Source organism: Indicator indicator, chromosome 1 (genome assembly GCF_027791375.1).
Source record: "Indicator indicator isolate 239-I01 chromosome 1, UM_Iind_1.1, whole genome shotgun sequence".
Classification (NCBI taxonomy): Eukaryota; Metazoa; Chordata; class Aves; order Piciformes; family Indicatoridae; genus Indicator; species Indicator indicator.
Genome location: NC_072010.1, coordinates 34,363,404 through 34,378,803, shown reverse-complemented (window position 1 = coordinate 34,378,803; position 15,400 = coordinate 34,363,404). Strand labels below are relative to the sequence as shown.

Here is a 15,400-nt window from a genome sequence, read left to right as displayed (position 1 = left end):
AACTGCCAGGGTTGAAAGGGACCTCAAGGATCATCTAGTTCCAGCCCTCCTGCCATGGGCAGGGACACCTTCCGCTAGATCAGGTTGCCCAGAGCCACATCCAGCCTGGCATTAAAAACATTCAGGGTTGAGGGTTTCACCACCTGCCCATGCAATCTGTTCCAGTGTCTCACCTCCCTTATGCTGGAGAACTTCTTTCTAACATCTAATCTAAATCTACCCTCCTTTAGCTTGGATCCGTTCCCCCTAGTCCTATCACTACCCAACACCCTAAAAAGTCCCTCACCAGCTTTCTTGTTTTCCCACTTCAGATATGGAAAGGCCACAACAAGGTCTCCTTGGAGCCTTCTTGCTTCACCACTGATCGAAATGTTTCCTGTAGTACTGAACAGCGTTGCTGTCATGTATTTCAGCAGCAGTTGGTTTGATCTGTATGATCAGATGTGATCTGCTCTGCAAGGCTGAACTGTATTTTGACCATGCCTAGAAAGCAGTTATCATACACACACTCTGACAGTTACTATGCCTCTATAGGCAGAAAAACATCCATGGCAGGGGAATACCTCATTGAACTTGGCACTGGACCTTCTAAGGAGCTTGGACAACAGATGAACAGAAAAGTGTTTACTCATGGTAAAACACTTTAAATGTGGTTTCCTTTAAATTAATAACAGCTTGGAACTGAGTCAAAGTAAATATAACTTCTTGTTACCTTTTATTTTGAAATCATTGTTATACCTGCTTCCAACTCATACTCTATGGAGGTACAATGCATGGATTTTCTTCCCTGCCATGGTTGTGAGAAGGAAAAGCTGGAACAACTGCAACATGCATTCAGAGAGAAAACCACTCACAAAACTGCACACAAATCTAATTTGAAATGCAGTTTTGCAGAAACCATCATCAATTTTTTGTATAATATTTTCAATTGGTTAAGGTTTCCTCACCAAGCATTTAATCCAATTTTAAATGCTACTATTAATATATGCTGATGTACTGGCTGTTAAGAGGTAAAACCTCACTTCAGTAGTTCTATAATATTCTTGATTTCATTGAATATGCCCAAACTCCAACTGAGCTTGAAGATAAAACTTCCTGTAGCTCTGCTGTTTAAGACACAGGAAGACCTCTATCCACATTTAGAACTGCAGAAGAGCCCATGTTTACTACAGGTCCTTTTGATGCTAGTGTGTAATGAGAATTAACACACAGGAAAAACACTATATTAAGGGCTAGAAGGTAGTGATTAAGACAAATTAAATTACCTCTCTAACAGCAAAATCACAAAACAGTTTACTTCTAATACAAGGGTAGTTCTACACTCACTAATAAAAAGGAGGTGTGCCAAGTATGCCAAAATTTTTAAAAAAACCGTAATTACAATGTCAGCAATGCTTTTCAAAAAAGCAATGCATAAATCATAGAATCATAGAATTGTTATGGTTGGAAGGGACCTCAAGGATCATCTAGTTCCAACTCCCCTACCATGGGCAGGGACACCCCACACTAGATCAGGTTACCCAGAGCCACATCCAGCCTGGCCTTAAAAACATCCAGGGATGGGGCTTCTACCACCTCCCTGGGTGACCTGTTCCAGTGTCTCACCACCCTCATAGTGAAGAGCTTCTTCCTAACATCCAGTCTGAATCTACCCATTTCTAGTTTTGTTCCATTTCCCCTAGTCCTATCACTACCCAACATCCTAAAAAGTCCCCCCCCAGCTTTCTTGTAAGCCGCCTTAGGATACCGGAAGGCCACAAGAAGGTCTCCTCAGAGCCTTCTCTTCTCCAGACTGAATAGCCCCAACTCTCTCAAGTCTGTCTCCATAGGAGAGGTGCCCCAGCCCTCTGATCATCCTTGTTGCCTTTCTTTGGACATGTTCCAGCACATCCATGTTTTTTTTAACAGGGGCTCCAGAACTGGATGCAGTACTCAAGCTGGGGTCTCTCCAGAATGGAGTCGAGGGGGATAATCACCTGACTCGACCTGCTGGCTATGCTTCTCTTCATGCAGTCCAGGATAGGATTGGCTTTCTGGGCTGCAAGTACACACCTGCATAAAAAAAGAATTTGTGTATTTTTCCTTTTGCCTGCTTCTGCTGCCTCATCTTTCTAATGAAAAATGCAAGTTAAAATAGGGCATTCTAGCTCTGCCAACACTTTGGCTTCTCTTAAATGCATCTTCCATGCCTGCTGGACACAGAATTGAGCTACTGCTGAAATCTTCTAAAGTCTCAGACACCAAAATCTTCACTGTAGCTTACTATAGACTAGTTCTGTAGACCAACTTTTAACGATTTGGAGGAATGCAAAGTTTCAAACAAAGGCTGAAGTCCACAGAAGGTCCCACGAGCAAGTCCCTGAAAGCATTGGTCATGCTCCATGCCCCCTGAAAACTGAATCTTGCTTTCTTTCAGACACCGAAGGCAACAACCTTCCCTCCTGCTCTCGGATTATTCTCGGGTGTTCAACACGGTGTCTCTTTTCTGCTCTGAGAACTTGCACATCAGCTGTCACCAACTTACAGAAGATCAAACCACCATCCTGACTGTAGAAATGTAAAACAAGGAAGGGGATTTCTTCTGCTCTGGGGGTACTGTCTTCTCATATTACAAGTCCTTTAAGCAAGAAAACTTGTCCCAGGAATATGGTGACTAACTTCCAACTGAACTGGTGTGGAATATATTTTGTGCAAGTGAATGACTGATGAGAAGACAGACATGAAGGGAAAAGCTACATTAAAAAAAAAAAAAAACACACAAGAAAAAAAAAAAGAAACCTCAGTGAAAAGTCTGTTGTTTTTTTTTAACAGAGCAAGACAATTTAGATTTGCAATACAGTTGGCCATTTATTTATAAGGAAATTAAAAAAAAAACAACAACTAGGCAAAGGGCCTTGGTTACTAGAAAATGGGCTTCAGTTTTCTCTTGCTGAACATTCCTGTGCCAACAGTAGAGGTAGCCTCCTTACTTCATAGGCATTTCCATGGCCAGCATCTGAGAAATTACCAAGTTTCACAGAGGGATGCTGGAAGCAGATAAATACCACTTGCTTTCCTGGGCAGACAACCTCGTAACAGATCTCACAATCGTTTCCTTATAGACTTCACACAACTGCAGGTGGATAAAGGGGCACTTTATGCATGAACCGGTAATAGCTGAAAAATTTATATCTTGGCTTTGACCTGATGACTTAATGTTTCAGAAAGCTCATGGCAACACCAAGAGATGTAGAAGGGTGAACCAAGGCATGAAAAGAGAGAAACATTCCTCAGAGATAAAGAAGGTGTCTTGGGGCACAGGTCACTATATGCTTCAGAGCAACTTCAGAAAGCAGTCATGCTGGAGACCCAGAGCGCAGTTTAATGGTTGTGATGATTTGGTACTGTCCCTGGCACCACTTAAAACTTCCTAGTATGGAGAACCTGTCTCTGTGACCATTTTTATTCAGTTTTTTTTAAATCAAGAATTTCCTGGTCAAATATCACATTAACTGTAAGAAAAACAGAAGAGAAATGGGGGGGAGGGAGGGAAAAAAAAAAAAAAAAGGAGCAAACCATCTATGTAACCAGGACCTCTGACACGTAGCAGCAGCCAGTCAGGTTATCAGTCCCTGTAGAGCAAGCCACTTGTTGCCTTCTCAAAATTACAAGGCTATTTTCATCTCATTTCTTCCTCGCCATGCATGCACAATGCAATAAACAAAACACCCAAGGAAAAAAAAATTTAAAAGGAAAAAAAAAATCTTGTTTTCTGAACTGCAAAGAATAAAGCTGATAAAGCAGAGCCTTTCCCGTTCACACAGGGCCATGTGATCAAGTCCCTGCCACTGGTGTCTGCTACTGGCTGAATGCTTACATTTGCAAATAGACTGCTCATAATTTACAACTGTTTAACGAAGACATTTTGAAAAAAAAAAAAAAAAGACATGAATTATGACTTCCCTGAAATACTGAGTGTAGCTGCCATCTAGACCCTGAACTTCTCCCTGCAGATGTTCCATGTCTTGACAGCTCTTGGAACCACAGAGCTACAGGCGAAGCTCTGACAAAAAGAAAAATGCCGAAGTTCTTGCAATGCCAGATTTTGGGGGCACTGTAAATATAATTTTCCAAAAATCAGTTAACTGACATCCATGTACAAAAATATTGCCTTTTGTACACCGAGGAAGCTCAACATTTGTTCAGCTTTTGACTAACACTGAGCACTTTGAGAGCTAACATTCTTGCAAAGTACCCAAATTGTGCTTTTCCATCCCTAAATACAACTAACCTGTCCAGACTTAAAAAACTTCAGGAACAGCAATAGGTCTGACATTGCAAGAAGCAGAACCACCAGGTATAAGCAATAAGCAATCTTTTGAGGTTGATGTCTGAGCTCAGTCTTGCTCCAACTTCCTAGACTTTTCCCTATGCAGAACTCCTTTTTTGCAACTGAGCACTTAAGATCCACTGTTATGCCACCTGCCTCTTTGGTATCTGAGCTAAGTTAACCCAGTGACTTAAGATGAGCTTGCATCCAACTGTTTGCAGCAAGAGATCTTCTGCTGTGCATTCTCTTTCTTTTGCATCTTTAATTTCATCACCTTTACGGTATGTCACAGGGCACTTTCTTTCATTAGGCTGTATCAGGAGCAGGATTTATTTGGGCTATGAGATAAATGCCAAAGATGAGTTTGCTCTGGAGCTGGAGAATGTTCTGTTTAGGGAGATTTTACTGTCCTGTGGAGAGCTTGGTAGTACTTTGTACTACTTAAGTTTTTCAGGTGAGCGTCTGAAGAACTTGAAAGTGGTAGAACACATAGCTAAACTGAACAAAACCGTATTTGCTCACACTATGCCTTCCAGAAACTGCACTGAAATAGTCCTCCCCAACTCAATTCTCCCCTCTCCTATTGGCTTGTGAAGTAAAGCCAGCAACAAACAACAAACAGAGGTAATAAATAAGGCTCAATTTCAACTATGTTTGTGCAATTCCCGTATTATCTAAATCCCCAGGCTACCACAAGCTCTGGAAAAATACAGGGAAGGAAGTTGCATTACTAGTTCCACCCAAAACTGAGTTAGCACTTTAGACAGACAACACTCAGTTCATTGAAATGATCGCATGACTGACAGGAGAAACAGGCCACTGACCCAGTCAGATATTAGGCCATAGAGAAAACATTATAAAGCCAAAAGTATCTCTGAAAGAGAAGAAGATAAATGCTTTTCACATTCACAAAAAGAGGAACAGCTTGTCATGGTACATCCCAGACTTCTAAGAACTGTCTCTCCACAATACCCAAACATCTAATTTCTTGTCAATAATTAGAAAATTCTACTACAAACCAACACCTATAGAGGAGCTGCCTGATTTTTACAACAGGAATCTTTCACATGATGCCTCAGGACTCACAAGATGTGGTTTAGATAATCAACAACTTAACTTTAGATAATCTGAGCTTCCTCAGATAGAAACAGGTACATTTTCCCTGCAGTGTGAAAAAAATTGATTTCAATTACTTCAATGCTTATTTCTGAATAGCTGGCATGCAGTAAAACAACATAGAAACCAATCTGTAAAAAGCAGTGAACAGGTACCTACTGCTCCTTCGAGTTATCTATAGGGTGATCACTACCTTTATTCAGAATTTTATCCCAGCACACTGGGAAAGTTAAAACTGTTAAATATCAGAATTTGGGGAATTCAGCATCACAAATGAATGGATTCTACTGGCATAAACAAGTGACTAAGAAAGCATTTTCCAAGGAGGATGCCTCTGCAATATCGCAGAGAGAGAAGTTAGAATATTTCAACCCATTTCTGTTCTGCTCTTGCAAGCTACAGGAAGCAACAGGAAGCTTTTGAAACAGCACGAAGATCTGCTGCAACAATAATGACCTCAATGCTTTTTTGTACTTGACACCACTTTTTTTTTATGTACTCTTAATATTTCTAGTGCTAACTTGTACAAATGTGGTTTCTTACACAGACCCATACCTGCTGCTCATCCTCCATGACGTTGCTGGCAAACTCAAACACAAGTTCATTCTGTTGTACAACTGCTGCCATAATAACGCATTCCCAGGTCTCAGCTCCACACACAAAGAAAAATTTCTCAAATGTGAAAGAGCACTGTCAGCAGGGTCCAGCTGGGCGGAAAGGCAGGATCACAAAACGAATTGAGTATCAACGTTTGTATGTCTCAGATCATCAGTGTTCCGAGGTTCTTCTCTTCTCAAAGAGAAATAAGGAAATCCTTTCCTGAGCTGTTGTTCCCACCTTGCTAGCCTTTATCGCTGTGGAAGGAAAAAATAGAGAAGTTATAATTAAGAAATGAATACTTTAGTCATGTGAAATTGTAGCAGTCACAATAAAGCTTCCTCTGAACAATAACTGTTCTATTTAACTTTGAGGAAGTCAGACACCTTTGTCCCTTCTGAGTTACTACTTTTACCAATTAATACATATGAATTTTCATTCCCTTAAAAATAAAGCTGCATCAGTAAGCAAGAATATCAGTTTCAAAGTGTTTCATATTAAAGCATAAAACTAAGAAAAAGTTACAAAAGTTACCAAAACGAAAATCCATCTTTTCATTTGACACACATGCACAGCTTTCACACTCATTAGTAACTCTCATCTTTATGGTATATTCAGAGTAAAAATACAAACCACAGACTGACCTACTCAGTCGTAAGATATCTCAAGTATATCACCTTTCCTCTTCACACAAATTTCAAATTCAGCAAAATTGTTATTTTGCAAGTAAAACCCTGGAGAGCTTGACTCCCACAATGTCAAACAGGTGAAACCAGTAAATAAATTCTTTGTACAATCCTGAGAGTCCCTGAGTTCCTCTATGAAGCAGATCTTCAGCTTCTTGTTAAAAATGCTCTGTAAGTGTATCCTTATCTCTACCACGGGCTCACAACCAGCCGGAAGGAAACAGCACTGACCACGTCACGGCAAATTAGAACAAGCAAAAAAATGCAGAGTACAATAGCAAAGAAGAAAAAAAAATCCCAAACTATGGAATGTAAACAGCTTCACTGGAGGAATACATGCCTACAGCTCCCACAACTTCATTTACTCATCAGTGACAAAGGCAAATACGGTTAACATAAATTTACAATGAGGTGTGCTGTATCAGTTCTGAGGAAAAATGAGCACAAAATACAGCATTTTTGTACAACTAAGGTGACCAATACATCAAAATCTATCAAAAAAAAACCAAAACAAACAAACACAGGGGTCTAAAATTAGGAACTTAAGGAGTATGTTGGTGTCTAGGAAGTTAAACCCATATATTTTTCAGGAAGAGAAATGTGTAGTACCTAACGTTTTGATCAAAATTCTTTAAACTGCCTAATAGCTGCTGTGACAAAAGAAAAAGGGGTAGAGGTCTAACATGTACCCCTCTAGATTGAGAGCCCACAGGAAAGCCTCTAGGCAACTTCAGTGCCATTGAAAAGGTTTAACAACTCCTTTGTACAGGAGGTTTAAATGTGCCTTGTTTTTGCAGTAGGCTGAAATTTTAAAAAATGAAGGGCATCTTCCTCTCCCCAGCGCCAAGCAATTTAATTAGGGAGGATCATGTCACAGGCTCATACTCCCTCACTCTAGGAAATGTAACAGCTGTTTTTCCCATATAGATTGTGGTATTCCCAAATTCCTAAGCAGTGACAGCAGAGCAGTCAAGCATTTAAGTCACTAGATCCTACCCTTCTAAGAAATCAGGAAACTCAAGATTATGCAAACAGGAGAACCTCCCCAACTTCGAAAGAGTGCTTTAATTAGCTATTAAAGGGTTCATAAGAGTAGCCACAACCCTAACTAGAGAATATTTGTATTAATGAGAGCTACATGTAGGAACAGCGAAAGATGTGCTTTGGGAACCATGACTGGATGACTTGAATAGCTAACAAGGCCTTCTCATACTTCAGCAGGGCTACAGCACTGAAAGCATTACGTGCAATCACATAATCCTGGCTAACTCCCCTAAATTTAGCTTTGCCTGTTAGAAGGTAAGAACGCTATAAAAATTTACACACGCTGCCAGCACAGTAGGACTAAGACCAACTTTTCCCATCCCAGACTCTTATCATTCTGTACACCAGCCCAAAAATAAAAAGTATGTAGTCATAAAATACATAGTTTAATAATTCCTACTGCTACTGGGTTAAGTGGGTTAATCTGTGTCAAAAGGGACAGGTAAATACAAGAACCTTCTCAGGTTCCAAATGGATATCTTTTTCAAAACAGAAGTTAAGATAATTGTCTCAGGAGAACCAGAGCTAATTGAAGCCACATGTATGAACAAACAGTACAAGTCCTTAAAGTCCAGTAATTTTCTAAAGTGAGTTACAATTAACAATGTATCAATGTAAACGCATGATAAATGAAGTGTTGGAGATGTAGGCTACCTAGTAAGCTCGATAAATATAATGAAAACTGGAGGTATGGCCACCGTGAGACAGATTTTAAAGGTTCTTGTGTGCATTGGGAACTGGCATATTCTTCCAACAGTGCCACATCATTCATCATTCTGCAAACTATTACTATTTTACAATAGATACTACAGCACCAAGATGAACACTAAATGAAGAATATCCAAAAAGCAAACTTAATAAAAGCTATCAAGAAATGTTTTCTTATCTTTTATTAAAACAAAACAAACCAAACCAACAACCAAGCAAACTAAAAGACAACAAAACCCAGCAAAGACCTCAATGTAAAGCTAACCACCATGTTTTAATATCATTTGAAAGGCTGCAGCATAATGCATTTGACCGCAAGAGGATCTACACAAACACTATTGCTAACAGTTACACTTTATGGTAACACTAAGTTCCTAATCATCTGATCCTGTTGCAGGAACCAACACCCAAAAACTGTCTTAAAAATTGTGCCCCAGGGTGATGCAGTTATGTAACACTATTTAGCAGACACTTCCTTCCCCAACACCCCCTCCTCAAAATCACCAAGGAATCTATAAAGTCAAATGATAACTACTTCTTCTAAGAACAGAAACGTCAAACCTCAACATTACAATAGAAGTCAAAGATAAATAATTAAGTTTTATTGAGCTTTTATATCTAACCTTATAAAAGTTAGGCACTTCACTGTTATTTACAGGAAATTTTTAATTACTTCTTTACCAGTATGCAGTAAAAGCAAATAATCTATTGGGCAATAACAGCATGGCAGAATTAGGCAAAAGTACTTTCCCTTACCTCCTATCACTTTCTCTTGCATCAGAAAACAAGAGCAGCTTTTCACAAAAGCCAGCATAATACTAAACAATCTATATTTCCCTCCACATTTATTTTTATAAACTGTGCTTTCATTATTCCAAGTATCACAGGATCCTGCTGTCTATAGGCGAACACAAACATCACTATTGTTTTTGCTATATAACGTCACTTATCTCCCTGCCTGATTTTACATACATCTGTGAGTAGAAAATCAGTTATATGCAAACAGCGTGAAATGCATAAATTGTATGCACATGCACAATAAGCTTGGCTACATACAAACAGCCCTAGGAGAAAGGGAATCCAATATATATTACCATAAAATTTACATCAAGTTTTCAGAACTAAAGAATAAGGCTTTGTTTTCATTTTTACTAACTATTGTAGAAATACAACATAAAAACCAGTATTAAGAAACAAGAATATAAATGTCTTAATTTTGCTTAATCCTTGAAATCCAAACATACAAACAAATTATTGCAAACCCTCTGAAAATTCCCCTGCTGTACTGATTTCAACATCTACAAACAACCTCCCTGATAAGTCTGTCAAAAAGTATATTCAACCAATTTAACCCTTAGTACACTGCTACTCTTGTATCCCAGAAGATATACTGTAGGACTTCTTCCAGCTAGACATAACTTCCCCACCACTCGTCACCAGATATAACTTGGAGTTAATCATAGAATTGTTCGGGTTGGAAGGGACTTCAAGGATCATCTAGTTCCAACCCCCCTGCCATGGGCAGGGACACCTCACACTAGATCAGGTAGCCCAGAGCCTCATCCAACCTGGCCTTAAAAACCTCCAGGGATGGGGCCTCAACCACCTCCCTGGGCAACCTGTTCCAGTGTCTCACCACCCTCATAGTGAAAAACATTTTCCTAACATCCAATCTGAATCTACCCATTTATAGTTTTTTATCATTCCCCCTAGTCCTGTCATTATCTGACACCCTGAAAAGTCCCTCTCCAGCTTCCTTGTAGGCCGCCTTAAGATACTGGAAGGCCACAGTAAGGTCTCCTCAGAGCCTTCTCTTCTCCAGACTGAACAGCCCCAGCTCTCTCAAGTCTGTCCTCATAGGAGAGGTGCTCCAGTCCTCTAGTCATCCTGGTGGCCTTTCTCTGGACACCTTCCAGCATGTCCATATCCCTCTTGTAATAGGGGCTCCAGAACTGGATGCAGTACCCAAGCTGGGGTCTCACCCAAGTGGAGTAGAGCGGGAGAATCACCTCCTTTGACCTGCTGGCTATGCCTCTCGTGATTGGCTTTCCAGGCTGCAAGTGCACACTGGTGGCTCATGTTGAGCTTATCCACCAGCACCCTCAAGTCTTTTTCTTCAGGGCTGCTCTCAAGCCAGTTACTGCCCAGCCTATATCGGTGCTTGTGATTGCCCCAATCCAGATGCAGGACCTTGCTTTTGGTCTTGTTGAATGTCATGAGCTTGTCATGGGCCCACCTCTCCAGCCTGTCAAGGTCCCTCTGGATTGCCAGTTCAGCAAAGCTTGTAAGAAGTATCTCCAAGACCAACAATTTTAGCCCCAACAGTGAAGCTGCTATACTGCAACCAGGCTCCAACTTGGAAGTAACAAATCCACAATTTCTCCTGACTGTATGAGCTGGTAAAAGCCACACTGTCTTAGTATTCAAGCACTGTAATGCAGAACACTCAAATAACACAGAGGCATCACACTGAAGCAGGTGTAGCAGGCATCAAAGTACCTGGCACAAACTCAAAAATCTGAAGAAGTTCAACTATAAACTTGGAAGGCTGAAGTCCTGGTACTGAAAGCACCCTGGCTGAACTGAAAAGATACCTCCAAAAAGCTGCTGGATCCAGTCTCATTTAGCATTACTGAAGATTACTGTAATCATCTTGCACTGCCCTTTTTTCAAAATTATTATTTGTATACTCAAAATTAACAGCTGCCTTAGATGCTTTAAGCTTCAAATGCACAACTAAATTGTGAGCTACTACTGAACAGCTCAACCACTTAGCGTGGGGAGAAATGATTTGTGACTGAAATTTTAGAATCATAGAATTGTTTTGCTTGGAAAAGACCACTAAGATCATCCAGTCCAACCACAGACCTAACATCACCATGGCCATTAAACCATGTCCCAAAGCATCATGTCTCCACATTTTTTTAACACCTCCAGGGATGGTGACTCCACTTCATTAGCGGGCAGTCTATTCCAATGCCTGACCGCTTTCAGGAAAGAAATTTTTCCTACTATCCAATCTAAACCTGCCCAAGCATAATTTCAGGGCATTTGCTTTTGTTCTATCACTTGATACCAGGGAGAAGAGACCAACATCCACCTCACCACAACCTCCTTTCAGGTAGTTGTAGAGAGCAATGAGATCTCCCCTCAGCCTCCTCTTCTCCAGACTGAAAACTCCCAGTTCTCTTAGATGCTCCTAAGACTTGATCTCCAGATCCTTCACCAGCTTTTCTAAGACAGCCTGCAGCATTTGCTCTATCTTAGAACTGCCCAAAGTTGTGACTTAACAGAAATGCAAAGCTGAACTCCCTTCTCAACACCATCTTGGATGTGGGAGGAAAAGGGCAGTGAATGAGAGGAAAGACAAAAGAATAAAGACATTGCCTGGAAACTCTAGACTGAAGGACTGAAAATCACTGAAAAAGTGAAGAGAGACTGAGAGCCCTGGGGCTGTTTAGTCTTGAGAAGAGAAGACTGAGTGGGGATCTGATCAATGTCTATAAATATCTGAGGGGTGGGTGTCAAGTGGAGGGGGCCAGGCTCTTTTCAGTGGTACACAATGATAGGACAAGGAACAACGGGTTCAAACTAAAACAGAGAAGATTTCACCTCAACGTGAGGAGAAACTTCTTTACAGTGAGGGTGACAGAGCACTGGAACAGGCTGCCCAGGGGTGTTGTGGAGTCTCCTTCTCTGGAGACTTTCAAAACCCACCTGGATGCATTCCTGTGTGGACTATTCTAGGCGATCCTGCTTTGGCATGGGGGGTTGGACCTGACGATCTCTTGAGGTCCCTTCCAACCTCTGATATACTGTGATACTGTGAAATCATCCTGGACAAGGTCAAACAAAAACATGAATGCTAACCGCACCATTTCACTCAAGTTTCTATCTGCTTTCCACCAGCAGAAGTTAAGGATGGATCAAGCCAGAGCCAGTCCACACTTTGCAGAGGTCCATCTTTTTAAGATATTATATGTAATAAATGGTGGAGTCAGGTTTTCTTAAAAAGAAGAATGATATCACAGTTTTTGTAATGCAGAAATCCCCAGTCCAGGATGATCTTTATGTATGGTCCACAACAAGCACAAATAGGGCACAACAGAGTCTACTGTGGCTTTCTTCATAGATTGAGTATTTCTATTCAGTAATACCTAGAAACTGCACAGAACAGGGGCTTTGAACCATATTCTTTGACTTGGAGCATCTGTAGTCTGCAAAATAACAAGCAATAAGTTAACGTATGTTACTTGGCACAAAAAGTTTCTGAAGGCTTAGTATTCCAACTCCTCACGTAAAGGAGATAGGAAAACAACATAGTAAGAGGGTACCACAAAGGAAAGAAACAATGTAAGGAACAGCCTGAAATCTTCTGAAGGCATCCACATTGCCTTGAGAAATTATGCAAAAAGTAGCCATTATAATGTAAGTCAACAGAATGACCTTTGCTGAGCTTTCAGTAAGAACAAAGAAATAATCAGTATTGATAAATTCCTGTTTTGCAGCCAAGCTGCAAACTAGCCTATGTCACCACAGGCTCTCAGAATGTACATAGCAAGGAGGACAAAATATTCATCTATTAAACATAAACAAGCTTTCTATTTTTTTAAAGGAATTGACACACAGCTCAATCAACACAAGAGAGTATAAACAAACCACTCCTTCCCTAAAATCACATAAAAACGGTCTCTTCAAAGAGAGCAGATCTCTTCAAAGAGCACAGAAAGCACAAACACAAGCAACGAGCTCCTATTTGCTGTACCAAAACAACCACGTTTTCATATTTTTTTCCTTTTTTTTTCCCCTGAGCAACTCTTTAGCCTGAATATTTAATGAGGCAAGGTTCCTTTCCAGACTATTAACAGAAACTGCTCCAGCACTGTTTATAGACTCCTCCATCCCTGAAAACGTTCCTCTTCCGATCTCCCATGTTCCCCGATACTTTTTAAGTCCCTTTTATTTAGTGCATTGATGTAACACAGCTGTTTTATGCAAACTCAGCAAAGTGCTGCTGGGAAAACTGAAGAAAATTACAGTGTGCTTAAAGCTTTTTTTCCCCTCTATATCCTCTCCTGTCAGCATACTCAACACATAAAGGTAGCCCCAAATCAGTGTAGGTGTAAAGCACTGTAAATAATTCATTTCTGCCACAACAACAAAAGATCAGACTGCCACCAAACAGCCAGCTGTAAACAGCAAGCTAAAAGATACTGAGGTGAGGAACACTCTCCCCAGCTCTACTACTAAGGCTCTTGAGCTCTGAATTAAGTATTTGAACATGAGCTAAGATAAAGAGCAAACCTCCCTAATCTGATCAGGAAAGAGAAAGGCCATGCAGGGTTTTAGTCATCTCTCCAAAAAGCGTTTGCTCTTGCATAGTAAATTTAACAGGAGAAGTTAGCTGCAACTTTCCCTAAAGCAAGGAAGAAAGAGCATTGCAGGGGGAAGCAAAGGTCTAAATCCTTCTCCCCACTTCTCCATTCCCCTGAGAATAAAATAACTGAATGTTACATTTCCGTAAGTTAGGTATGTGATGTAAAAAGAAGAGGTTAGGGAGGTGGGACATCACAACTCTATCCTCCTTCCTCCTCAAACTCTGTCAGATGCTGGACCTTCTTTCCTCTCTGTCACTCCTTGCCTCAATCAAAACTGCTTGGTGAATTCAAACACCACTTTGCAGCTGCCCAGACTGTAATTTTAGGACATTAGACGTATAAAAAGGTGAGGATAAGTATTCAGAAGTAGCTATGGGACCTAGCAGCCCTGGCTATCCATAGGGCTTTGAAACTTCTCAGATTGAATTTGGATTACTAAAGCCTCAGCTCACAAATAAACTGCATTACTTCAACTACACTTCATTAAAAGCCAGGTAATGCTGTTTCACTGTGTAATACCTACTCTGCATGCCTACACAGATGCATGTATGCACCTATCAGTTGCAGTTACATAAACATGCTTTATCCTCACTTTTTTTGTATGTGCATGTACACCAAAATAAACATAGGAAACGTGTGCCCTTCTACTGACTTGACTTTTACTTTTTAAAAAAGCTGGTTTGGCTACCAAAGAAGCAATAAGGCCACAACCTCCCACATCCCTATACAACCAGGGGATACCAGGAGTGTTCCTTCTCTGCTTCCTGTTCAGTCACCTCCACTCATTTTTTGCTCATTACCACCTCAGTACTGCTGGAAGTATATTTACCTTGATATTCCCCTCACCCACTGAAGGCCAAACAAATGAGATGAACCGGACGCCCCTAAAAAGGACATTGTCCTCCAGGCTGTGCATAGGGAGCTTGCATAGTCTGACAAGCCTGTGAGAATTCATCAGTCTTTCTACTGGCCCTGGGGAACTGAGCTGCACTAGCATCTTGGCCTTGCAAAGATAACATCTTGCATACTCACTGTCAAAAACGGAGAGCAGCATACGGGCAAGACAGGCCTTCACCACTGACCACAAGCACATCGTCACAGTGAGCTTCCCGCTGACCGACAGCACAACTGCCAGTCTTTCTAAGAAATTCTCCATAAAGGGTTAGCTAAAGGTTTCTGGCCCTAATAGAACCCAGACTTTGTTATGAACGTGTGCGAAAGTTAGCCGTATAACATGGATCCAAGGATGTGCTTCAGTTACATTCACAGCAAAGACCTGCTTCTCCTCTTGAATAATGGATACAGATGCATGCAGATCTTCAGCACATGCAGAGGCTGTGTAGTTCACTGTAGTTCCCCTGTGTAGGGAAGCATAGTTTGCTGGTCCGAAACTCTCAGTAATCACTAACTTGGTCTGTCCTTAGATTCTGTCTCTGTAGTTAACTTGGCAATATTGGTAAAGAGGAGGGAAGAAAAAATCGTGTTCTTATTTCCCAGGTGATAAAATAAGAAAACCAAGACATTCAATTAAGTCAAGAAGCAACTAGTTTTGAAAGGATAAA

The 15,400-nt window shown here is 40.7% G+C and overlaps 1 protein-coding gene across 1 annotated transcript in view; it reads right to left on the bottom strand.

Annotated features, from left to right (window-relative positions):
* ELF1 (E74 like ETS transcription factor 1) overlaps positions 1-15,400 on the bottom strand; it is a 68,391-nt gene that overhangs the window by 30,390 nt on the left and 22,601 nt on the right. The window contains exon 2 of the mRNA XM_054400468.1: positions 5,981-6,279. Coding sequence (XP_054256443.1) covers positions 5,981-6,052 — 72 coding nt within the window. The 5' untranslated portion in view covers positions 6,053-6,279. The remainder of the gene's footprint in view (positions 1-5,980; positions 6,280-15,400) is intronic.